This window comes from Trichechus manatus, unplaced genomic scaffold (assembly GCF_000243295.1).
Source record: "Trichechus manatus latirostris isolate Lorelei unplaced genomic scaffold, TriManLat1.0 scaffold00001, whole genome shotgun sequence".
Taxonomy (NCBI): domain Eukaryota; kingdom Metazoa; phylum Chordata; class Mammalia; order Sirenia; family Trichechidae; genus Trichechus; species Trichechus manatus.
In genome coordinates, this window is record NW_004443937.1 from 23,390,675 (window position 1) to 23,415,854 (window position 25,180).

The 25,180-nt window shown below is 36.9% G+C and overlaps 2 protein-coding genes across 4 annotated transcripts in view; both read left to right on the forward strand.

The window, feature by feature from the left end:
• The window catches only part of TOPAZ1 (testis and ovary specific TOPAZ 1), a 76,189-nt gene extending 55,919 nt beyond the window's left edge, over positions 1-20,270 (forward strand). Inside the window, exons 17-20 of one of the 2 annotated variants that reach the window (XM_004368442.2) lie at positions 6,505-6,669; positions 8,250-8,453; positions 13,299-13,482; positions 19,963-20,270. In XM_004368442.2, the coding sequence (XP_004368499.1) occupies positions 6,505-6,669; positions 8,250-8,453; positions 13,299-13,482; positions 19,963-20,182 (773 nt within the window). In that variant the 3' untranslated portion in view covers positions 20,183-20,270. Of the gene's footprint in view, positions 1-6,504; positions 6,670-8,249; positions 8,454-13,298; positions 13,483-19,962 lie in introns of those variants that run through there. The other variant, XM_023726119.1, reaches the window with a different exon arrangement.
• TCAIM (T cell activation inhibitor, mitochondrial) overlaps positions 19,303-25,180 on the forward strand; it is a 50,371-nt gene continuing 44,493 nt past the window's right edge. Inside the window, exon 1 of one of the 2 annotated variants that reach the window (XM_023726131.1) lies at positions 19,303-19,312. The gene's annotated coding sequence lies outside the window, so the exon portion shown is untranslated. Of the gene's footprint in view, positions 19,313-25,147; positions 25,177-25,180 lie in introns of those variants that run through there. The other variant, XM_023726126.1, reaches the window with a different exon arrangement.

A 25,180-nucleotide genomic window follows, 5' to 3' on the forward strand; every position in this document is an offset into this window, starting at 1 on the left:
AAGAGTGTGCACTAGAAGTTATCTGGAATCTTTAGTTACCACCAACAATAATAACAAAAGATTCCAGACAACTTAAATGCCCATTAAGAGAGTATGGGTTAATTAAACTGTGGAATTGCCATGTGCTGGAGTAGGATGAGGCAGATCTACAGATATTCATTTGGAATGATCTCCAGGATCTATTGCCAAGTGAAAAAAAGAATATGCAGAACAGTGTGTACAGTATGCTACCATTTGTGTAAAGAGATAAAATGGATGCATACATATTTGCTTATATAGCCATAAAATATTTTGGAAGGATGCACAAGTTGCCTCAGGAAAGAGGAATTGAGCACTTGGAGGACAGGGATGAGAGGCAGGTTTACTTTTTACATGTATTTTTTCTACATTTTTTTCCTTTTTAAAAAAGGTTTATTTATTACCTACTAAACTTTCTTTTAAAGAGTACATACATTACTCAAGTTTGGGAAATGGAAAATGCTTCACACATTTTTGGTTTAGTGGGTGGCAGACTTTATGGTGAGAAGTCTGTTGTTTTGGATTCTTATTTTGACATTTAAAACTCTTTCTCCAGAGCCAGTACTTTGTAACCTGGCAAATGAGCAACAAATTCCTACCCTGTCTTCTCCTCTTACCAGCATAAAGAAAACCTTAAAAGCTTTATAATTTTATAATCATGGCTTGGGGGCTGAAAAATAGATGTCTTAGCGATCTAGAATATACATTTTGTAAAAAGTTATGCCATTTGTTAAGAAACTTCCATTGAATTTTAAAATAACTTTTATTGTCTTTATATAAGTGATACATATTCATTGTAGACAAATCTGAAAAGGTAGATAAGCAAAACTGATGAGAAAAACCCCTTATCATTCAGTCACACAGCAATGATTATTATCCCGTTTAATATACTATACATACTGTTTTGTGCCCTGTGTTTTTTTCTACATCATTATTTAATGGGCTGCCAGCTTTTCCATCTTATGAAAAAATATCTACCTCGAGATCTACATGTCTTATTCCATGAATCTACTTTTATGAACTAGCTTGTTTTCAAATTTCTTTTATAAACAATGATCCCTGCTAAGCATCCCTGCTAAATCTTTATTATTTCCTTAGGATAAATTCTGGTGGAATTGCTGGGCTAAAGGGTATAAAGGCATTTTAAAGCTTTTTGGTAAATGTTGCCAAATTTGCCCTTATTGCCATTCACATTTGCAGGTAGGATATTTTGGGTTTATTAGAAAGCCCTCCTTTGTGAAAAAATTCCAGAGAACGATTGCTTAGGTATATTTTTTATACAAACATTGTCCTCATGGGGGTCACTGGTACATACAAATAGTCCCAGGTGTTAGTGCCCAATATTATGGGTTTTGATTATCAGACAGACAGACTGATGCATTCCAGGTTATATAAATCCTAATCTGGCTATTAATAATACATTCCATACAGGTCTTATCTCTGTTAATAGAAAGCAAAAATTCTTTACACCCTAAGAAAGGTTGCACTAATTTGTAGTCTTCTTAGCAGTGAGGATACAGGTTATAAAACACCCTTAACATCATTGAGTTTGTTAGGGTAAAAGTGATATTCACTGTTCTACTTTGCATTTAATTGCTTATAAAGAAATCAAACTGTTTATTTTTCATTTGTATTTATTCTTTTGTGGATCGCCTGTTCATGTTCTTCATCTGTTTTCTGATTTTAGCGTTTCTTTTCATTATCAATTTAATAATAATTGAGGTATTTGCTGTATCATTGTGCTAAATTTGTTACTTGTATGATCTCATTTAATTAACACCAATGAGGTACCCATGAGGTAGGTGATACTATCCCAAGATGAGGACACAGAAGTTCAGACAAGGTCACACAGCAATTAAGTGTGGAGCAGGAATTCCAGTCTGCATCTGACTACAAGGTCTATATTTTTAACCACTACACCAGTACTATTATTCACCTAGTTTTTTCCTTTAAATGGAATTTATAAAATTGCAACACAATTGAAGCACAAACTGTACAAACAGACTAAGATCTAAGCCAGTGAGCCACCTGAGCAAAAATGGTGATACTGACCTTGTTTTCTTAAATCTAAGACTGTGGTTCCTATCAGAATTCCCTGGAAGGCTTGTTAAAATTCAGAGTGCTGGGCCCACCCCTGGAGTCCCTGAGTGGTGCAAATGGTTAATGCGCTCAGCTGCTAACCTAAAGGTTGGAGGTTAGCCTGTACCCAGAGTAGCCTTGGAAGAAAGTCCTGGTGATCTACTTCCAAAAAATCAGCCATTGCAAACCCTGTGGAGCAGTTCTACTCTGACACACATGAGGTGTCACAGAGTTGGAATCTGCTTGATGGCAAATGGTTTTGGACTCACCCCCAGAGTTTCAGATTCAGTCAGTCTGGGATGGGGCCTGAGAATTTGCATTTCTAACAAGTTCTCAGATGCTGCTGGCATTACTGGTCTGGGGACCTCACTTTGAGGACCACTGCCCTACAGTTTTCTCAAGTAGTAACTTCTTCTCACACCTCACCTGTGTCCCTAAACCACACCCCTTCAAGTAGTCATTCCCCAGTTTGTCAACCACTGCCATAAACGTTACCATTTTTTATTTTTATTTTTTTAAGTTATTGAGGAGTATTTCACCTGTGGTAGTACTGGCACAGAGTAGGTGTTGCATAAATACTACTTGAGGTAGATGAGTGAGCAAGCGAATGAATGGAAGAGTGATATGAACCAAATTACCATTCCAACTCCTCACTGACACTATTGATTTTGCACCTTCTTAGGGAGAAAATTCCGACTCATAGCAACCCTATAGGACAGAGTAGAACTGCCCCATAGAGTTTCCACAGAGCTCCTGGTGGATTCAAACTGTCGACCTTTTAGTGAGCAGCCAAGCTCTTCAACACTGCACCACTAGGGCTCCATAGGAATCGGCAACGGGTTTGGTTTCTTTTTTTAGGGAGAAAATGTCTGGAGTTTTTGAAAATGTGTGTGTGTAATTTTTTTTTAATAAAAGTGTTAACTTTTTAATACTAGCAAATTTAGCATAAAGCTTAGTTTAAACACCCAGACCAGTGACTATGACTGCGGTAATAATAAAAACATACAAGAAGTTTTAATATTTAGGAAAAAATTATTCATTTTCAATCAGTTGGGAGATATCCTCAGCACAAAGTTGTGTTAGGCCAGGCCATATTTACCCTCCATTTTAATTCAACAGTTTCACTTACATCTACTTATCTAGACATTGTAACTATTTAATTTCTTTTTTAATACTTTTCTGTTTTGCTCGAATTTTTTATACTGAAGTTTTTTAAAAAAATAAAAACATTATTTTAAAAGTAAATCAACCGACTTGACCTCATTCTAAGCAATAATATCTGTAAAATCATAAGTTTAATATGATTTTTATATTTAGTATTTTTTTATAAGACACAAATAAATCACTATTAAAATTATAATGTAAGATCTAAAATCAGTTCAGGTACCATCAGAGTACACTTAGGAAATACCACACTGTATAATAATGTCCCCTTATATTGTAATGGGAGCCCTGGTGTTGCAGTGGTTAAGAGCTTGGCTGCTGACCAAAACGTCAGCAGTTCAAATCCAGCAGCTGCTCCTTGGAAACCCTACGGGGCAGTTCTACTCTGTCCTGTAGGGTCACTATGAGTCAGAATGGATTTGATGGCAGCACGTTTTTTTTTGTTTGTTTGTTTTATATTTTAATAGTTTTATATATTCAAGACTATATATAGTCCTTGATCTGTTATATATTTGCAAATATTTTTCATTTCCCTGTAACTTTCTGATTTTTTTGTTTTGTTTTTTTCTTTTGCCCAACTGACATTTTTTTTGTTTAATATAAACCACTTTTTAAATCTTTAATAATTTTTGTTCTGCATCATGCTTTAAGCAGTCCTTCATCACCCCAAAACTGTATATTTGTCCATATGTTCTTCAAATTTTTTGATTCATTGTTTGTTTTAAATTTTGTTGTGAGATGGAAACCTAATTTTATTTCTCCAGAATGTCCCCACATTTACTGAATAATTCATCCTTTACCCACTTGAAGTGCCACTTTTATCATATATTAGAATCTTAGATGTGCTTGTGCCTGTTTCTGCACTTGTCTTCTCTCCCAGTGATCTCACTGTGTCTGTGCTACCACCATACTCTTCATAGTTAATGTAGCTTTAAAATATGTGATGATATCTGTCTCTTTAGGCAAGACCATCCTCACTCCTTTTCCAAACTATACTTTGCTGTTCCCAAGTGCTTATTCTTTTGGATGAATTTCATAGTTATTGAATCAGGTTTTAATACCGTTCATAAATTTGATTGGGACCATATTAAATGTATACTTTAAGGGGAGACTGGTTATCTTTAAGTGTTATTCCATCACAGTATTCGCCATGGTAAAGGATAGTTATTTGTTTGATGTTCTTGCTCATGAGCCTGGAAGTTTTTTCGATGCATGGACTGTGTTAATAGTCTTTATATTCCATGCCAACACTCATAATCTTTCCCAAGTAATAACTGAATATGCATATGTTAGAAGGTAAGTAGATAAAGAGTGGCTGTTACAGAAAATTTGTTTGCCTTCTGACTCTGAGATTTTTAGACAAATGGCAAATATTGCCCAATTGTAGAACAGAGAAAAACGTGAAGATTTTCTTACTGTAGTAAGAACTTTTATGTTTATAAAACTAGTCTTAAATAATGCTAGTAAACTATTTTTTATTCTTAGGAATTTAATTCTCATAAGATTCTCATAAAAGTATGTTGCTAGAGTTGTGAACTAGTTTGGAGTAGGTGAATTAAAAGGTGTTACTATCCAAGTGTCTTCCTAATTTTCAGTTATAACTTTGGTATATCAAATTACCAATTCATTTTTTTTAATATAGCTACACACTTTGGTAAGAATTTTAAATGAATCTCTTAAAATATCATACAGTTTCAAAAAAATGCTACCATTACTCTAATGCTAAAGAATGAGTACTAAATAAAGAAGAACAATGCAATTTTTATGAGAAAAGACTACACAGTTTACTTTTTACAAGTGAGATATATCTACCAGGTATATGATTAGTGAAAAATAACGAAACTGATTTTATCAAAATAAAATTTACCTTATAAGCAATGGTGATATAAAAATTTTACTTTTAATGGGAATTCTATTTAACAGATGAGTTATGCAGTTTTTCAACATATGAAGTACACTTACTCCTCACTTATTGACTAATACCTTGTTATCCAACATTTCGCCTTTACAACAATAGTAAAAAAATCTTCTGTCTGACTATTTTGCACATTAACAACATACGTCTGTCAGTGACGAACACTGAGGTGCAAGGCAAGAGTAACAATAGCTGTGATGGTGAAGGTTGTGTGTCAACTTGGCTAGGCCATTATTCTCAGTGGTTTGGCAGTATGTAATGATGTAGTCATCCTCCATTTTGTGATCTGATGTGGTCATACTCCATTTTCACATAACACCAATTTTCACAGAACGACCTGGTCTTTGGAACCTAACCATATTGATTGGTAAGTGAGGAGTGGGTGTATATTTAGATTTCTCTATACAGTAAATTTAAGCAAATTTAGGAGTAAGTTACTGAAGATATCTGTCTGAATGACTTAATATTTGTAAAGCACTTAGAACATTGCCTAGCACATAGTCTAAATCTGTTCAATCAGTCAGTCAGATGAACTCTACTAATTTAAAAACAAGCTCGTCTTAAAGCTGTGTACTGGGTGCTTAAAGCTTTATTTTGGCATTGTGGACTTGAATGATCAAATCTTTCTTCAGTACTTTTTGTATTCCTTGTTACAGGAAGACCACAAAATAAAAGGATTACATTACTCCTGCACTTAGTCTGGTTGAAAAGAACACTGAAACATGATTTGAGTGTTATAGTGCAGTGTTTCATTATGTGTTTCATTATGTACATAATGCTTGAGTGTATTAGGTAGAGTATTGGTATTTCTAACAGTTTAGCACCCCAGTAGCCCATTATCAACATGGTTAGGTTCCAAAGACCAGGTCGTTATGTGAAAATCAGCACTACGCAAAAACAGAGGATGACCACATCAGATCACAAAATGGAAGATGACTACATCATTACATAACTGCCAAATTACATCATTACATAACTGCAAAACCACTGAAAATGATGGCCCAGCCAAGGTGACACATAACCACCACAGCCAGTGTTACTCTCGCCTCATTACTTGGCCTCGCTGCTAGATGTATGTTGTTAATGCACAAAATAGTCAGATAGTAGATTTTTTGCTATTATGAATGCGAAAAGTCAGATAACAGGATGGTTGATAAGTGAGGAGTAGGTATATATGTTGTTAATAAGTTTGAAACATGGTTATCTTTTCTGAGTACACATACTTAAGTTTTGCCACTTCAAAAAATATTTTAAAACATTAAGTTATGATAAACCATTCAGTGTAATTTTAATGGTGTAAATTATTCATACTTTTTTCTTTGTGGAAGAGTCAGAATGGATAATCAATACACCACTGTGGCCTTGCGATAGACTGGATGTGCTCAATCGACATAATCTGCTCTGTACAATTGCACATGAAATCTTAACCAAGAGCCTTTATAGACAGGCATTTGAAGTTTTGCAAAATCTGCCAGGTTTTCAAAATTCTCAAGGTACGTTTAAAAAAAGTCTAGTTTAATTATCTCTTGCCCATCTGGTGTTTAACTGTTAATAAGAAGCAGTTCTCTACCTGTTTTGGTTGAGTTCACTATTCTAACATTTTTTTTTTAGCGTAGTGTAAAATATGTTCTCTGCAAATTGAATATGCTTTCTTGTTGGTTTAAAAAAATCGGAGATGTTTATCTTTGGGTTGTATGTCAGTAGTTTCTAACATTATCATTTCTGTCATTCCCTTTTCCCCACCTCTGTCAAGTCATCGGCAAACAGTACGCGTAAGTGCCCCCAGCAAGTTTCATATCTTCATTGATAATGAAGAATACTTTTTCTCATATCACTTAAATACAGAATTTAGCTTATTTACCTTGGAATATAGGTAAACATGGAACAAATGGAGGAAATTAAGCAGATGGCAAGTTCCAAGAAAGAATACCAGTTTGGGCAATGGTAGTAATATTCTTGAATGCTGAAGCTGAAGTCATATGTGATAGGAGAAGAGAGTCCACGTTAAGGGAAACATGAGCAAAAAGCTTTGGGTCAGGAATGTGCATGATGGGTTCAGAAAATGATGAAAACATTATCTAAGGCCTCCCTGAGTGCTTTTGATGTATCCTCTATAGCCATTTTTCCACTTATTACACTGAGACCCTGTATTGTATTTATCTTGTCTGTTTCTCCCTCTAGATAATGAGCTCTTTAAAGGTAGTGATTTTTTTTTTTTATCCTGGTGTCCCCAGCACAGTGGCTGCTATATAGCAGGCCCTGAGTACACAGTTACGATGACGATGAAACAAAGTAGTGAGATTAGACAAATAGTTGTGCCAGATCTTGGGAGACCATGAAGTTTTTTTCTGTGTGTCATAAAGGGTCACTAGAGGTTTGAGGTTATGAAGTGATGAATGAAGTTCATGTTTTAGAAAAGTTCCTCTACTGGTAATGTTGAGGAAGAAAGTAAGGTAAGGAGATTAATTTCCTGATTAGGCCTCGACCACTAAAAGATCCTAAAGCGGTAAAAACCTAGAGTCTAGGTCCTAGACCAAACTGACTGAATGTAGGGAACGAAGGAGTTGGAAGTCTCCAAGGTAACTTCATTTTCTTCCAAGAAAGACTTGAGGAATAGAAATACCAATTTAGAATATTTTTTGAAAATCTGAGAGTGAATATTTGTTAGGGATGATTTATTTTTAGTCATGTGCAATATAAAGCTGAGATCCAAAATGCAGATACAATGCAAAAAAGAATCTTGAACTCATTCATTTGAGATGCGGCAGCTGCATGATCACAGGTGTGGACCATATACAGAGATGTTAACGCAGCCTCTGGAATCTTTCTCAGGCTTCCTTTCAGGTGGTGCATTACAAGGTAAATCAACTGTTTTGCTTTTGTCACATGCTTTTTTTGTTTGTTACTTAGAGAATATGTAAGATGATTACATTTTTATGACTGAGATTCCCATAGTGGGTAGGAAAGGACGAAGGAGAGAAGAGGGAAGAAGAAAGCAGTTCAAGAGATAGACGTGTGAGAGACTAAACTAGGTCAGTTTGATTATATCAGTTTTTTTTTTTTTTCATTTCAGAAACTGTAGAAGTCTCACAGTATAGTCTTCTTTTTAATAAACTTCTAGATGCCTGTATAGAAAGCAACAGTCTTGGTGTGTCATCCTCCGTAGCAGAATTCATGATTTCAAAGAGCATCCCTATTGATTTTTCCTTTCTTAGAAGATTAATTACTTCTTTAGGAAGGAGTTGTTTATGGCTCAAAGCCAGAGCCCACTACAAAAGTAAGTTACATTTGACATTTTTTAATTTGATATATTGATTTTGAATTTAATTTTCTAACCCAGGATTCATCTGTAACGTTTAAAACCATACATTTAAATATGTTTAAAAAGCAGTTGATATAAATTAAAAGATATTGGTCTGAACAGATTTGTGCTCTCTTTTGAGATGGGTTATTTTTCTTCTGTTTTTAATTACTGCATCTTTAGTTCTTTACACCTTAGCATGTCCACTAGAGGGTGAGCAAAGGAAATAAATGACAGAATTCAAACCAGTTTTGCATATCGTACAAATAATAAAGGAGTAAAACAATTCAGTAAAATGAAGTTTAAAGAATAGCTACCTATTTTACTTATCCTTGCTATGTTGCTGATCTTTGTAACTTGAATTTTGATCGCAGGCCCAATGGGAAGTATAGAGACTGTTATTACAGTGCACCATGGTATATAACAGTTTCTCTCCTGGTTCCTAGTAATAGAACTTCGTTAACCTATTTACAGCTGTTTCTCTCTAACTGTAAGCCTGTGAAACTAATGCTTTCTATAGTCCTAGCCACCTTGCAGGTATTTTAATTAGAAAGTACTTCCATGTAGAAACTAGAAAAGGATTCTTTTCTGCCTTGAGGCAGTAATTTGTCTTAAATTTCCATTTCTACCACTGGCATGCATACAACAAACATTTGAGTGCCTATCTATGTGTCACCACTGGGCCAGATGTGCCAGAGATCCCAGCCAGCTGCCCTTACCTGCATGCACAAAAACTTCCCTGAACTCGGAATCCAAGAGTGATTTTTCAGACTACCAGCTGTGATCCATTAGTGGGTTGTGAAATCAATTTAGCAGCAGATAACTTTTTCCCCCCCAATGAAAGAAGAAAATTCTAGAGTGCATTGCAGGTAGTAAGGATAAATATTACTTGATAAAAATTTTCATTTCAGTTACATACATGTGCTTGTTATGTAAAATATATTTGTTATTGTAGGTTATAGTCAACAGGAGTTTTGAAAGCAGCTGCACTAGAGAAATTTTTTTTTAAGGATGACCAGAAATTTAGAGGAAATGTGGAATTGTTCATAGCACCTCATTTCAATTTTGTGGTTATGTTTCAAGTCTTTATACTATTTCCTGTAGACTACTAGAAATATCACACACCAAGTCTACATGTACTATTTCCTATAATTTCCTGCCTTTACTTGTTAGAATCAATTTTAAAGGAATTTATTATTTTTCAGATAACTAATTTTGTAATTTGGGGAAAATGCCAAACAGAAGGTGTTTGTATGCAATAGGCAGAAAGTATAAACTTGGAAACATTTCATTGAGATTCCTATGATTCTTTTCTGTTTTTTAGTTGGAAATAAAATTCTGTATTAAAGCCGTTAAACTTAAAATCATTTTTAATTTTTATTAACAGCTTTATTGAAATGATTCACATACCATACAATTTAAAGTACATAGTTCAGTGGTTTTAATACATTTACAGAGTTGTGCAACCATCACCACAATCAATTTTAGAACATTTCCATCACTCCCAAAATAAACCCTGTACCCATTAGCAGCCACCCCCCATTTCCCCAAATCCCTCCAGCCCTAGTAATAATTTCTTTTGAAATGTTTTATTTTAGCAGTTGTTAAAGCAATTAATGCCTATGTACAACTCAGTACCTTTCTTATTACCACTTTTCTTTTTATCTGATCACACATTTGCCTTATTTCATATGCAGTGAAATTTCTGGGACTTAAGCAAGTGAGGTTATAGTGTAAAGAGTCTTTTTATTTTTATTTTTTTCAAATATATCTGAATTATAAAACCAAATGAGTAATTTATAGCCACTGATCAGTCTCCAAAACATCTCATTTCCTTCCAGTGTTGACATTTCAAATAACATTGGACCTCCCTTTGGATTTATCTTCCGACATAGCTTAACACTTGTAAGAAAAGCCTTTCATTACCTTATAATCACAGCTAGTAGTACTTGATTCTGGGCTTAAGGCTAATTTTTCATCAAGGTACTGTTAAGGCTGTGGTGCCAGTGCCTTTTTTTAAAAGCTTTTAGTTTTATAGCTTTGTTAAGATAATATTTCACATACCATAAAATTAACCTATTTAAAGTATACAGTGCGGTGGTATTTAGTATATTCAGAGTTGTGTAGCTGTCACCACAGCCTAATTTTAGAACACCTTCAACACCTCCTAAAAAAAACCCTGAACACATTAGCAGTCATTCCCCATGCCCTCGATGTCCCTCTTCCCTGCCCCAGTACCAGGCAACCAGTAATCTACTTTCTGCCTCTATGGATTTGCCTGTGGTGGACACTTCACATAAATGGAATCAGGCCGTGTATAGTTTTATGTGATTGACTTCTTTCACTTAACACAATGTTTTCAAGGTCCATTGATGTTATAGCATGTATCAGTATTTCACTTCTTCCTCTTTATGCCAAATAATATTACATTGTATGGATATATCACACTTTATTTATCCATTTATCAGTTAGTTGATGGACATTTGGGCTGTTTCCACTTTTTGGCTGTCATGAATAATGCTGCTGCAGATATTCACATACAAATTTTTGTGTGGACATATGCTTTCCTTTCTCTTGGGCATATATCTAGGAGTGGAATTGCTGGGTCATACAGTAAATCTATGTTTAGCATTTTCAGGAACTGCCAAATTGTTTGCCAAAGCTGTTGTCCCATTTTACATTCCCACCAGCCATGTATACAAAAAACCTGTTGCCATCAATTTGATTCTGACTCATAGCAACCCTGTAGGACAGAGTAGAACTGTCCCATAGGGTTTCAAGGAGCGGCTGATGGATTCGAACTGCTATCCTTTTCATTAGCAGCTGTAGGTCTTAACCACTGCACCACCAGGGCTCCACCAGCCATGTATAGGAATTCCAGTTTCTTCGCATTTCACTTGTTGCTGTCTTTTTTTATTTTAACCATCCTAGTGGGTGGGCAATGATCTCATTGTGGTTTTTGATTCCCATGTCCCTAATGACTAATGATGATCTTTTCATGTGCTTGTTGGCCATTAATATATCTTCTTTGGAGAAATGTCTATTCAAATCTTTTTTTTTTTTTAATTATTCTTTACCCATTTTTCAATTGGGCTGTTTGTCTTTTTGTTGAGTTGCAAGAGTTCTTTATTCTAGATACAAGTCCCTTGTCAATGACAGATGATTTGCAAATACTTTTGTCCATTCTGTGAGTTATCTTTTCACTTTCTTGATGGCTTTGCTTTGCTTTTGCTCACAAACTAAGCAGAAGGAAATTGTCCAGGGATGGCAGAGTTGTTCGATTTGTTCTCCCTAGTTCTAAAAATACTTTTATCTCAGAGCTCGAAAGTCAGGGGCAAGGGATGTTATCAGTGTGTCTTTCAGTTACTTTCCCCCCTTAAATCAAATAAGAATATTTTTTTCTCATTTGATTTCAATGCAGAAAGGAATCTTTCTACTCAATTTGTTATTTGTTTTCCTCTTTTAATCAGAAAAGTAAAACAGAAGTGCATGTCAGTTAGACTTACCAGTAGTTAGGAAAGTCAATGAGTTGACAGCTTCTTACTCCTGGCAGTGATCTAGGGAAGTAGGACTACCTAGTGGTTAGGAATCCAAAATCTGGAGCTAGAAGGCCAGGGGTTCCCATGCAGGCATAGAGAGACTGAGTCCTTTTACCTAAGGCCTATCATCTATACCATGGAAATAAGTGTACCAAATTTCAAAGGGAGTAAGTTGTCAAGATAAAGTTCAGTAAAACATATAATGTGTTTAGCTTCATGGGGAATCGGGTGGAGGGGAGGAGTGTGCTGTCACAGAATGGGGTGAGTGGTTGGGGTCTCATAACAATATGTAAAAAAAAAAAAATTCTGTATGGGAGACTAACTTGAAATGTAAACTTCATTTAATTACAACAATAAAAAAAAAAAAACAATGTGTTTAGCACAGGTACCTAGCACATAGTAGATCCTCAAAGATGAGATATCATCATCTACATTGGAAGAAATTTTTGAAGAAACTTGTCTTAACTAAACATTTTAAACTATTTTTACATACAGATTTAAATTGGTTTCAGTAAAATATAACAATATAATACTACCTATATGCAATTTGGATGTTCTGAGAGTTTTTAAGTGGGATTTTCCTATGTATCTCTTCTAAAAAGCACCTAAACAGTTTAAGCATTGAATCTCTTCTCTTGAAAAGTGAAATTTTTAGAACATGAATTGAGTAGTAGAGATACAATACACTGAGCACCTACAGGATGAACATGTATTTTATTTATTTTATATCTAGTGCTTCCACAATGCCAAGCATATAGTAGGCACAGTAAAGATTTATTGTACAAACTATGATGGTGCTATAAATAAGTGTATTGAAAAATATTATAATAACTGTTCGATAGAAATTAAGATTATTTGCATTACAATTTTGCATTTTCTTTCTACATTCGTGATTCAGGATAGGTAATAATTATAAATATATTACATATAATTGCTATTAGACAAGATCCCATTAAAACGCAGGTAGCTATTCTGGCTGTTTATTTTTTTGTATTGACCGTGGCATGAAATAAATGAGCAGTTGTCACAGTAAGGCTCAAAAGTCGTATTTCAGGAGTTTTTTTTTTTTTTTTAATTTCTCACTTCATATTTAATGTTTCAAAAGCATATTACAGAAAACAATTGTAAATGGACTAGGATTAGCTCATTACCATAATTTGTGTAATAACTCTGCTTCTAATGTGAATAATTATTCTGTAATAATCACCTGTGAGTATTTTGGTAGTCTAGGTTTTTACTTATTGGGGTTTTAGTAAAGTTTGATCTATTATTTTATTTTCAGGTGCTCTGTCTTTGGGCTGCTATCCACCACTGGAGGGAAATTTATACCGAAAGCTTCTACTGATTCCTTCTTACTTATCTGAGATTGAAATGCTTTTAGCTATCGAAATTTTCCTGGTATCTAATGCTAGTAGTATTCAGAGTCCTGGAACTTCTACACAGATGCTGCAGATAGTTTTGAAAAGGTTGGTTAATAAGACTAACTGCATTCTGAAATTGTGGCTCCCCCACCCATCCTAGGATGTAAATGTTTTGCGTGTGTGTGTGTGTGTGTGTGTGTGTGTGTGTGTGTGTGTGTGTGTGTGTGTATTTACAAACATTTAAATTGAGAAAGGATTTATCCTGTTTGAGTCTTAAAAGCAGATAACTAAGTAGCATTCACTAACAGTTCTAGCAACTTCACAGATAGTTCATCTTTAGGTACTGATCGTTCTCATTTTGAGATTGGTACCTAAAAGGTATTTATCTTTTCGGTCAACCCAAAAGACCTAAGAACCAGGTCTAAAAGGTAAATATGTGATACTTTATTAGGTTGAATAAAGAATGCCATTAAAAATAAAGCCATGAACCTAGATTCTACATTTCTATAAATGCATAAATATTATAATGTAGGTGTTGAGCCAGGGTGGTAACCTTTAAATGATTTTGTTTAAAGTCCCAGAATTTAGACTTATACCACTATAATTTAGTGTCAGCTGTATCCAAGAAACTTGTTATGTAAGGATCTCATGGGACTCCTGTTTTACAGCTTGACAAGAATTTGCTTCAATTTACTGGTGTTACAAACCAGGTCCTCTGGTTGAATATTATATTATCTATTAATATGTAATAAATTATCCCAAAACTTAGTGGCTTAAAACAACAAGTATTTACTGTCTTAGTTTCTGTGGGTCAGGAATTTGGAAGCAGCTCAGCTGGGTGGTTCTGGCACAGGGTCTCTTACGTAGTTGCAGTCAGGATGTCATCGGGGCTGCAGTCACCTGATGGCTTGACTGGGGCTGGAGAATCGAGGGCTCAGTCACATGGCTGTTGGCAGGAACCCTCACTTACTCACCACATGGTTGCTTGAGTGTCCTCATGACGACAGCTAATTTCACCCCGAGTGAGCAATCCAAGAGAGAACAAGCAAGGAGGAAACCAGTGCCTTTCATGACCTAGGTAAAGAACTGTGAAGGTTCTGAGATTTTAGCCTACTTGTAGGTTACAAGTCAACCTGCTACATTTTCATGGATGCTAGTATAAGACACAAGATTCAGGGGTTGGAGACTGAGAACTTTATTATTGGCACAGCAAGCAGCATGATTATCTGCATGTTTGCATCAGTTCCCCTTGCTTTCAAGTCCCACAGGGGTAACACAGATGAGTCCAGCTGGATGCCTGCATGTGCAGTGGGTTGTACTACAGGAAAGGAATCCTGAGCTTAGGGGAACCCAAATCTTTTAAAATGGGCAATAAGCATGCCTTCCCTTTGTGCTGGAGGGAGACATTATCTTTATCTTCTAAACCTGTAAGCAAACTTGCCCTTTGCTCCCGAGGGAGAAATTATCTTTGTCTTTCAACATTGTTAACTGTAAACATCCTTGAAATGATAGTTCGGAACAAGGGTATTCAGTGTTTCTGCTTGGGGAAAAAAAAGAGGAAGAGACCCATGGAGAATTGTCATCCAGCGACCTAGTGCCCAAGGTTGCACACTGTTACTTCCTTTTTATTTCTTATAAGCAAGTCATTTAGTCCAGCCACACTTAAGGGAGGGGAATTAGTTTCCACCTCTTGAAGGAAAGAGCGTCAAAGAATTGGTGGACATGTTTTAAAACCACCACAAATATAAAGTATCATCTTCAAGGTTTCAGATGGTGGCGTCACTAGGGTTGGTGTCACCCCCCCATGCTAATTATCACAATATTGTAGCTAAAACACGAAAAAATTTGACGAAATCAATGACTATAAAAACATGGGCAGCAACGAAAACAACAGTGCGTGCTTGTAGCACATGCAGATGAAACCATGTGATTTGTAGTGTCATTGTAACTGGGTAATAATGACACCTCTGACCAGAGCGCATTAGAAGGCTCAAAAAGTAAATTAGCATAGAGTTTTAGCCTTGTAGGTATATTGACATATATAAGCTGGGCTTATGAAAATTTTTTTCATTGTTACAGGGACATTTTTATAACAAAGAATAAATTTCTGTTGAAACGCTGCACAAAAATTTCATTGACAGTCATTTTGGTGTCACCTGGTATGGTCTGCACCCCCCTGGTGACACCACTGGTTTCAGACTGTCTCCTTAAATGAATGTGAAGGCATTTGGGAGATTAGCCTAGCAACAAAAAGAAACTTTAAGGAAAAAAAAAAAAAAAAAACTTCTATAATAGTGTTTTAAAAACGTATTACTCTTGTGTATTTCCTTCTAGGCATTTTTACCTCTGAGTGTTTTTATGCAGTTGCAATCAATCATAGTAAACATACAGTTTATTTCTTTCAGAGATTTCCGTGTTGCTACATAGTCTTCATAAAGTTTATTCTGTATTCATGTATAATATTCTAAGAAGATTGCTGCAGTTATTTAACTGTTCCCCTATTGTTGTATGCTTAGATGGCCTCCAATTCAAGAAGTTACCTTTTTTTATTCAGATATTTGTTTCAAGGAACCTAGAGGGATAGCTATAGACAGTTATATTTCCTACACTTTCTGCATTATCCTTTGAAAGAAAAATAACAAGTTGTCACCATTTATAAATGTTTAAACTGTAGTATTAACTCCCAGTATGGTGTACTGGAAAAACAATGCCAGCCAAGGCTTTGGAGACAGGAGCAGCAGGTTCTCACCCAACTCCATCACTTGCCAGCTGGGTGAGCTTGGGCAGGTGATAAAATGCCAGCGCCCAAGAGCGTGTGAGAGAAGGAAATGGACTCCTTACAAGCCTGTTGATCGAACTCTTCCACAAACTTAGTCCTAGCTGTTTACACAAGACAACCCATAGTTTATTGTAACTGGGGAGAGAATGTCAGTTTTACTGTATACCACTTTGCCTGTAGCTTGGGGGAAAAAGCACTGAGTGGGCTTTTGTACTTAGGTTAACTATTTCTAGAGCAGATATAAACTTCCACTGGCTTTTCTCCCTTATATAATAGTAACTACCTTGACTAAGTTATTATAAATCATGTACAGAAACCAAATTAACAGTCTGAGGGTATAACATTTTTATAACCAAAGATTCTTATCTTAAAACTTTTCCCCCAAAACATCTATGTTAAACTACAGGCAATTCATATAACTCTAAACTTAGTCTCATAATTCTAAAATGCTAGATTGACAGGTCTACTTTCAGTCAACTATAAGTAATAGAGCAAAATCAGAGATGATGTCCACTTACTTACTCTTTGCATCTTGCAGTTACTTACTTTCTCCCTTCCACTTTTTTAGCTATTTTCTATTTCTGGTTTCTTAAGTTAAATACTAAGTCCATTAATTTGCCATCATTTTTGTATCTACTTAGATACTTATAAGACTATACATGTCCCTCTGTGTATTGTCTTATATATACTTACATAAGTATATATATACACATATATATACACACACGTCCCTGTATGTTACCACTGTTGCTGATTCAATATTTGTTATGTTGTGCTTCTGTTAAAGTTCTAAATTTCATAATTTCAGTTATTTCTTTTGTAACCCATGAATTATTTTCCAAATTTTTTTTAGTTTTCAAATATATTGGGGGAGTTCATGGACTGTATTTTTTGCCTGCTTGTTGTATTAATTTTTAGGAGAAACACTTAAAATTCTCCCACCGATTGTAGATTTGTCTGTTTCTCCTTTTATTAGTTTTTGCTTATACATTTTAAGGCCAGGATATTAGGTATGTTGCAGTTCATTATTTTTATATCTTCCTGGTGGACTATTCCATTTATTATTAAGTAATGTACGTTTTTATCCCTATTCATGCTTTTTACCTTAAAAATTGTTGTTGCTGTTCTTTTTTTGTCTGGTATTAACATAGCTAAATCTGGATTATTTAGATTAGTGTTTCCTGGTCCATCACCCTTTGGATCCTCGTTCTCAGAAACACACCTCACTCCCGGGGTCTGTATTCATTCTAACATCACCATGATGTTGATTGATACCACTCTGACTTTGATTTGTTTTTTCACTTACGGTATCTAGGGATTTCCTGTTCTTTTTAATGTTGCCATGCATTTTGGGAGCAGGGAAAGGTGGTAGGGAAGGAGGTAGTATATATCAGCTTAGTTTGATGTGTTGCTGGAAGTCCCATTATTTTACTTTCAACCATTTTGTGTTCTTATTTTTTAGGTAGGTAGCTTATAAATAGCAGTGGATTTTAGCCTTCATTCTCAGTGTCTATTTTTATAAGCTACTTTATTATGATAACTTTATAGTTGTAGATATATTTGGATTTATTTATTCATCTTATTTTGTGTTTACTTTTACCATGCTTTTATATTGCCTCTTTTTTCCCCCTTCTTTCATACCTTCTATTGGATTTTTTCCTTCAGTTGTCATACTTAACAGAGTCTAAAGTTAATACCTCTGTCATTCTCACAAATGATCAAGAACTTCAGAACACATAAACTCCAGATTCCGCCTCCCAATTTCCACATTGTTGTTGCTAACAGTATTTTAGTTCTTTTTTGTTGTTAAGTGCCATTGAGTCGGTTCTGACTCACAGCAACCCTGTGTACAACAGAGTGAAACACTACCTGGTCCTGCAGCATCCTCACAGTCATTGCTAGTTTTGAGTCCATTGTTGCGGCCACTATGTCAATCCATGTCATTGAAGGTCTTCCTCTTTTTCACTGACCCTCTACCAAGCATGATGTCCTTCTCCAGGGACTGGTCCCTCCTGATAACATGTTCAAAGTATGTGAGATGATGTCTCGCCATCCTTGCTTCCAAAAAACACTCTGGCTGTGCTTCTCCCAAGACAGACTCGTTCGTTCTTCTGGCGGTCCATGGTATATTCAATACTCCATGCTAGCTCCATAATTCAAAGGCATCAGTTCTTCAGTCTTACTTATTCGTTGTCCAGCTTTTGCATGCGTATGAGGCAGTTGAAAATACCATGGCTTGTGCTTGGGTCAGGCACACCTTAGTCCTCAAGGTAGCATCTTTGCTTTTTAACACTGTAAAGGGTCTTTTGTAGCAGATTTGCCCAGCACAATATGTAGTTCTACCTTGTTTTTAAATTCACGAAAATTAGCCTTTTTTCTTATATCTGTATTTTCTGAGGGCTTCCTTAATTACCACTGTGTACTATGTGGTAGTTAAGAGTAGTTAAGAGCTACGGCAAGCTGTGACTGTTAACCAAAAGGTTGGCAATTCAAATCCACTAGCCGCTCCTTGGAAACCCTGTGGGGCAGTTCTACTCTTGGGTCTCTGTGAGTCAGAATTGACTCAACAGCAGTGAGTTTGGTTTTTGGTTTTCTTTGACTACAGTGGCATGAGGTGTCCAGGCACCCCAGCATCCTGATAAAGGCTTGGTTTTCTCATGGCTTTCTATACCCCACACTTATGCAGCCTCTCTACTTATTGTTGAATTTTGGGAGATATTTGTGACCCTAGGCCATAACTAGTTCATGCCTAGTTACTCAAATTTTGCCCAAAGCAATATTGTTTTCTCTATTTGTATTACCACGCTGAGCTCTGCCTTGTTACATTAGCCTCTTTGAGAGAGAATTTTATTCATCGTTACTTTCAAAACTGCACATAGTTGGCATGTGCCTAATCTACTAGATTCCAGGGTACCTCTTTATAAGTTAGAACATACTAGGAGGCGCCTGGTCCTTCTGTTTCCTCTCTGTGACCACTAGTTCCTGTTTCAAGTGCAAGTCCTCACTTCCGCCATCTGTGGACAACACCGTGGTCAAGCCCTATATGTACCAAGAGCAGGAAGCAGTGAACACAAAGAAAAGTGGGACCTAATATACAGCCACATCTCTATTTTAAATACTTCCCACTCCTCACTCTAGAGGAAAAACTGCCATAAGGTATGAATTTTATGCAAGTAAATGCAGTCACAATTCATGGCAGATAGAACTGGTACAAAATGTAAATTCTAGCAGTTGGTGAAGTACTTTAAATCATGACTGAAGAAAATAACCTGAGATTTTATAAAGGCATATAGCTATACAATTTGTTACCAAATGTTACCTCCATTTTATTTGCTTATAATTAAGAATAGCCAAAATGAAGGTAAGACATGTGAATGGTAGTAATTCCAAACTCAAAGTCAGTATTCTTTTTTTAGAGTAATGAATAATTATGCAATTATTAAATTTGAAAATACAAAGATAATAGGTCAGTGTTTTTCAAACTGCAGTTGTGGCCCATTTGTGTTGTGAAATCAATTTAGGGGGTTGCAACCAGCATTATTAAAAATGAAAGAGTATAAAGTAGAGTGCATCAATATAAGGGTAAGTCTTGTGAGTCTTTATGTACGAAGGTGTATACTGGGTCACAATATGAAATGCATTTCTTTCTATGGGTCATGGTCAAAAAAGTTTGCAAGTCACTGTTAGAAGAATATGATGAAAAGACTGCCATAGCTTAGTGTCAATAAATGTAAATTACTACCTTTTGAAGAAACTACATAGCTTCTGTGTAGAGTTTCTGACTTTGTGAAGTGTTTACTTTGTAGATGTGAAAAAAACAAACCTCGGAGCAAGGATGATTATCAAGCTGCAGTGGACAGGTTAATTATGGCTGCTCGTATATCGGATCCAAAGCTTTTCATTAAGCACATGACTGTCAATGTTAATAAGGAACAGGTTTATAGTTTAGAACATTGTTCTGCCCTGAAATGGTTGAAAGAGAATATGAAGTGGGCTGGAAAGGTTTGGCTTTTCAGTAACCATTAGTTAATAAAGGCTTTTTTTTTTTTTTTTTTTTAAGTTCAAGTAATCATTGTTGAAAATAAAAGGCAATAAACATAAAGTTTTCACTATATTCAGCTTTTGTACTTCATTGATTTACAGTAAGTTAATATATAGGTTTCAAACACTGAAAGTTTTGATAGATATTTGCAATTTATAATGGTTTCTCCTACACTGAATAGTGATTTTTCACATTACTTTTTGGCTTCTCCTTAAGTTAGGAGAACCTAAGTATGGTAAATCCCTATTTATTCTGAAATCCAAACAATTAAAAACCACAAACTGCATATTATGCAGCATTTAATAACAGGGAGGCATAAGAGGGAAACACGCAAGCAGGTAACTGGAGTTTTCAGAAAATCTTTAGGGTGTGAAATAGGTTAGTGTATACTCAGTTCAGTTTCTAAAACCTATTCTACATCTATAATCTAGAATAGTACAATGATATTGAAAAGTAACTCAAACACTAAATTCTGCACTATACCGAAAAAAAGTTAAATTACCCTTGGAATAGTTTTCCTTTAGTGTACCTTAGATTACTGCGATTTTTAAAAACTTGTAATTCATGTATGCTGCATTATATATGAGTAAAGAAAACAATATTTTAAACAAATATGCCAGAACTTATAACTTATTAACTGAATATCTAATTATTAACTAATATCTAAACAAGGATTATTCCTTGTTTAAGACTTTGCTATTCAGAGTGTGATTTACAGGCCAGGAGCATCAGCATCACCCAAGAGCTTGTTAGAAATGCAAATTCTTGATTTCCACCCAGGGACTCTTCGGACACTCTTGGTGGGCCGCGCTATTCAGCCTATCACATGTGACTGTGCAACACCCTATAGGACAGAGTAGAACTGACCCAGAGGGTTTCCAAGAAGCAGGACTTATTAACTAATATCTAAACAAGGATTATTCCTTTCAAACCACCTTAGAAAGTTAAAACTCCTCTTCTGAAGTCATCTTCAGAATCTGTAGCACAGTCATTCTCCAAGGTCATGATCCTCATCCTTAGATACTTTAGATTTGGTACTTTAAAATATAATTTGAAATCATGTAGAGAAAAGTCTGAATAAGGTAATAAAAGAATAAGGTGTGACTCATTCTAGAGGGGCTGAAAGTATTTCTTAAAGGAGTTCCCAAAATATGGTAATGGCAGCATCATTGGAATAAATCTATAACCTCGCAAGACTAGAAAAGTAAATCCTAACACTTAGCAAAATGTCTTACTATCATGAAATGTGGAATGAATACTATTCATGGATGGGAGATGGGAAACAAGGCAGAGGAGAGGTCAAAGAGGTGCCCAGTTCTCTAGTATGAGCACACTGGGTGAGTGGAAGTGAATTCAGTTTGCAGATTACCACCATCAGTATTAGGTGCCTATAAGGACAAGTGGGAATATTAAGTGGGCAATTACAAATCGTTGTGTGCCGTTCAGTGCATTCTGACTAAGCGACCATATATGACAGAGTAGAGCTCCCCATAGGGTTTCCTGGGCTGAAATGTTTACAGGAGCTGATTGCCAGGTCTTTATTCCAGCAGAGCTGCTGGAAGGTTTGAACCACAGACCTTTCAGTTAGCAGATGAGTGTTTAACTGTTGTGACACCAGGGCTTGTTACCTCTGTGTCAGTGGTGGAGTCCCTGGGTGGTGCAAAACTAATGGTCCACTGCTAACCAAAAGGGTGGAGGTTGGAGTCCACCCAGAGGTGCCTCAAAAGAAAGGCCTGGCGAGCTAATCCAAAAAATCAGCCATTGAAAACGCTATGCAACACAGTTCTACCCTGATACACCTGTGGTCACCATGAGTGAATCAACAGCAATTGAAACCCTAAGAAAGAAATTAGAGAAATATAAGACCATTTAAATGTGGGTGGTAAGGATACATTAGAGGGGATGCAGATGTGAGAAGGGATGATAGGTTAAGCTTTTAGGAGAAGTAGGCTAGGGTGGGACAGATCACAAGTGGCTGGATTTGTTTCTAACGAGAAGTTGAAAGCCTTGAAGCTGGAACAAATGAAGCCTTTTTTTTTCCCCCCTGCCTCAGTCAACAGTGCCAGGAGCTTCCGCAAGGTAGAAAAGGGGAAAGAGCCACGATTGTATTTGCCTGATTTTATCTCTGGCAATTTCTGGAGGAATTGAAGTTAACAGAGCCATGAGTAAAAAGCCCATGGTGAAATTCATAGCTACAGAAAGTAGGTTAGCAGGGGCGAGAGGAAAAGGAGAAGGGGAAGTTAATACTTAACTGAGTGCACAGTTTCTGTTTGGGGTGATGAAAAGCTTTGGAAATACAGTAAATAGTGACTATGACTGCACAACGCTGTGAATGTAAGGAAGGCCACTGGGTTGTACACTTAAAAATGACTAAAACGGGAAATTTTATGTTACTTTTTTTTTTTTTTTTTTACAATGATATATAGATTTTTAAAGATAACGGAGATAGCGGAAAATGCTTAAGGTTTTAGCCCTTTTGTGTCCGGCATTACATATAGCAACCATGAACTTTTTCAGCCTCGCGGGTTTATTGGGAAGCTCCTGTACCACTGACACTGTGTGCTGTTTGAAACTGAAGAAAAAGGCATGTGCCACAAGTTTCTGTTTTTACAGGGTATTATATAAGGTGTCTGAATTTTTGGTAGGGAAAATAGGAATTTTGAAAATTTTTGTTACACATATGTACCAATAGACCCTGGTGGGGACTCTGGGGTATAATTAGTGGTACTTCATATGTACCAGTAAACACTTAGGATAGGCTCATGGGAGGGGGCAAGTAAAAAAAATCCATACTACCTGTCAAAAATTTAGACATAATGATTCAGCAGGCTTCCATTAATAAAAACACACAGTATAAATAAAAAATTCAAAGCAAAAAAAATTGGGTCACCAAAGGGTTAAAATAGCCAGATACTAAAAGGAACAAGGTCAAAAGGAAAACGCAAACTAGAGGAAAGATTTTTTTTTTTTTATTAGCTCTGTTAGGTGCTCACTCATCTATGCCAACAAATTTGGAAGACAGCTACCTGGCCAACTGACTGGAAGAGATCTATATTTGTGCCCATTCCAAAGAAAAGTGATCCAACAGAATGTGGAAATTACGGAACAATGTCATTATTATCACACGCAAATAAAATTTTGCTGAAGGTAATTCAAAAATGGTTGCTGCAGTACATTGACAGAAAACTGCCAGAAATTCAAGCTGGATTCAGAAGAGGATGTGGAACCAGGGATATCACTGCTGATGTCAGATGGATCTTGGCTGAAAGCAGAGAATACCAGAAAGATGTTTACCTATGTTTTATTGACTATGCAAAGGCACTTGACTGTGTGGATCATAAATCATGGATAACACTGCCAAGAATGGGAATTCCAAAATGCTCATGGGGAACCTGTACACAGACCAAGAGGCAGTGTTTAAAACAGGAGAGGATACTGCGTGGCTCAAAAAGGGTGTGCCTCAGGGTTGTATCCTTTCACCATACTTATTCAATGTGTATGCGAGCAAATAAGCCAAGAAACTGGACTACATGAAAAAGAATGCAGCATCCTGAGGAGGAAGACTAACAACCTGTGATATGCAGATGAAGAGGACTTGAAGCACTTTGAAGATCAAGGACTACAGCCTTCAGTGTGGATTGATTTCACCTCAACATAAAACAAAAATCCTCACAACTGAAGCAATAAGCAATATCATGATAAACGGAGAAAAGATTGAAGTTGTCAAGGATTTCATTTTACTTGGCTCCACAGTCAACACCCATGGAAACAGCAGCCAAGAAATCAAATGACATATTGCATTAGGCAAACCTGCTGCAAAGATCTCTTTAAAGAGTCGAAACGCTGTCACTTTGAGGACTAAAGTGTGCCTGATCCAAGCAAGCCTTAGTATTTTCAATCGCCTCATATGCATGTGAAATCTGGACGATGAATAAGGAAGACAGAAGAATTAATGCCTTTGAATTATGGTGTTGGCAAAGAATATCGAATATACCATGGACTGCCAGAAGAACAAACAAATCTGTCTTGGAAGAAGTACAGCCAGAAGGCTCCTTAGAAGCAAGGATGGCGAGACTACGTCTCACATACTTTGGACAGGTTATCAGAAGGGATTAGTCCCTGGAGAAGGACATCATGTTTGGTAAAGTAGAAGGTCAGCAAAAAGAGGAAGACCCTCAACGAGATGGACTGACACGGTGGCTGCAACAATGGGCTCTAACAGCAGATTGTGAGGATGGCGCAGGACCAGGCAGTGTTTCATTCTGTAGTACACTGAGTTGCTATGAGTCGGAAGCGACTCCATGGCGCCTAACAACTATTTACGGAAAGAAAACCAAAGGATACGCTTCAATTACACCTTTCAAATCTAGGCTCTCACTGAGAGTTGTCTTAAGGCGTCAGCTTCAGCTTCCGGAGCTCGGGAGTGGATCGGCTGGGCCAGCCTCGCCCCTTGTCGGGACTCCCGTATTGGGGGGAGGGTGCGCGCGCCCTCCCTCCCCCGAAACTCCAGCGCGAGCTCGGTCGCCCTTCTCCGTTCTCTGCCCTCCCCACCGACTCTCGGGATAGTCATTTTGCGACTCCATCCGGCCTAGTAATAAGTATCCCAGGGAACTTATTCGTGCCTCCAAAACCTTGCAGTGAAGCGCACGCAGCCCTCAGGGCCCGCGGGTAAGAATGCGGAGGTGCGGGCGCTTCAAAGCTCGCGGGGAAAGCGGAGCAGTCACCAGGGCGCTGACGTCAGCGCGGTGACAGAGTACCGCCACAGGTTTTTACCCGCCGCTCAAACTGCGCGCAGGCGCTTTAGGGAGGAAGGCCTGGCACGCTTCAGCCAATGAGAGCGCGGTTCCGCGGCCCCATCCGCGTGCCGGGACTCACCTAGAGCGACCGGTCGCCGCCGCCCCTGGGGCGCCGTATGGATAGGTTGATCATTGCGTGCCCTGCTGAGATTGCAGGGGTAGGGGTTCAAAGAGCACTGAGGGTAG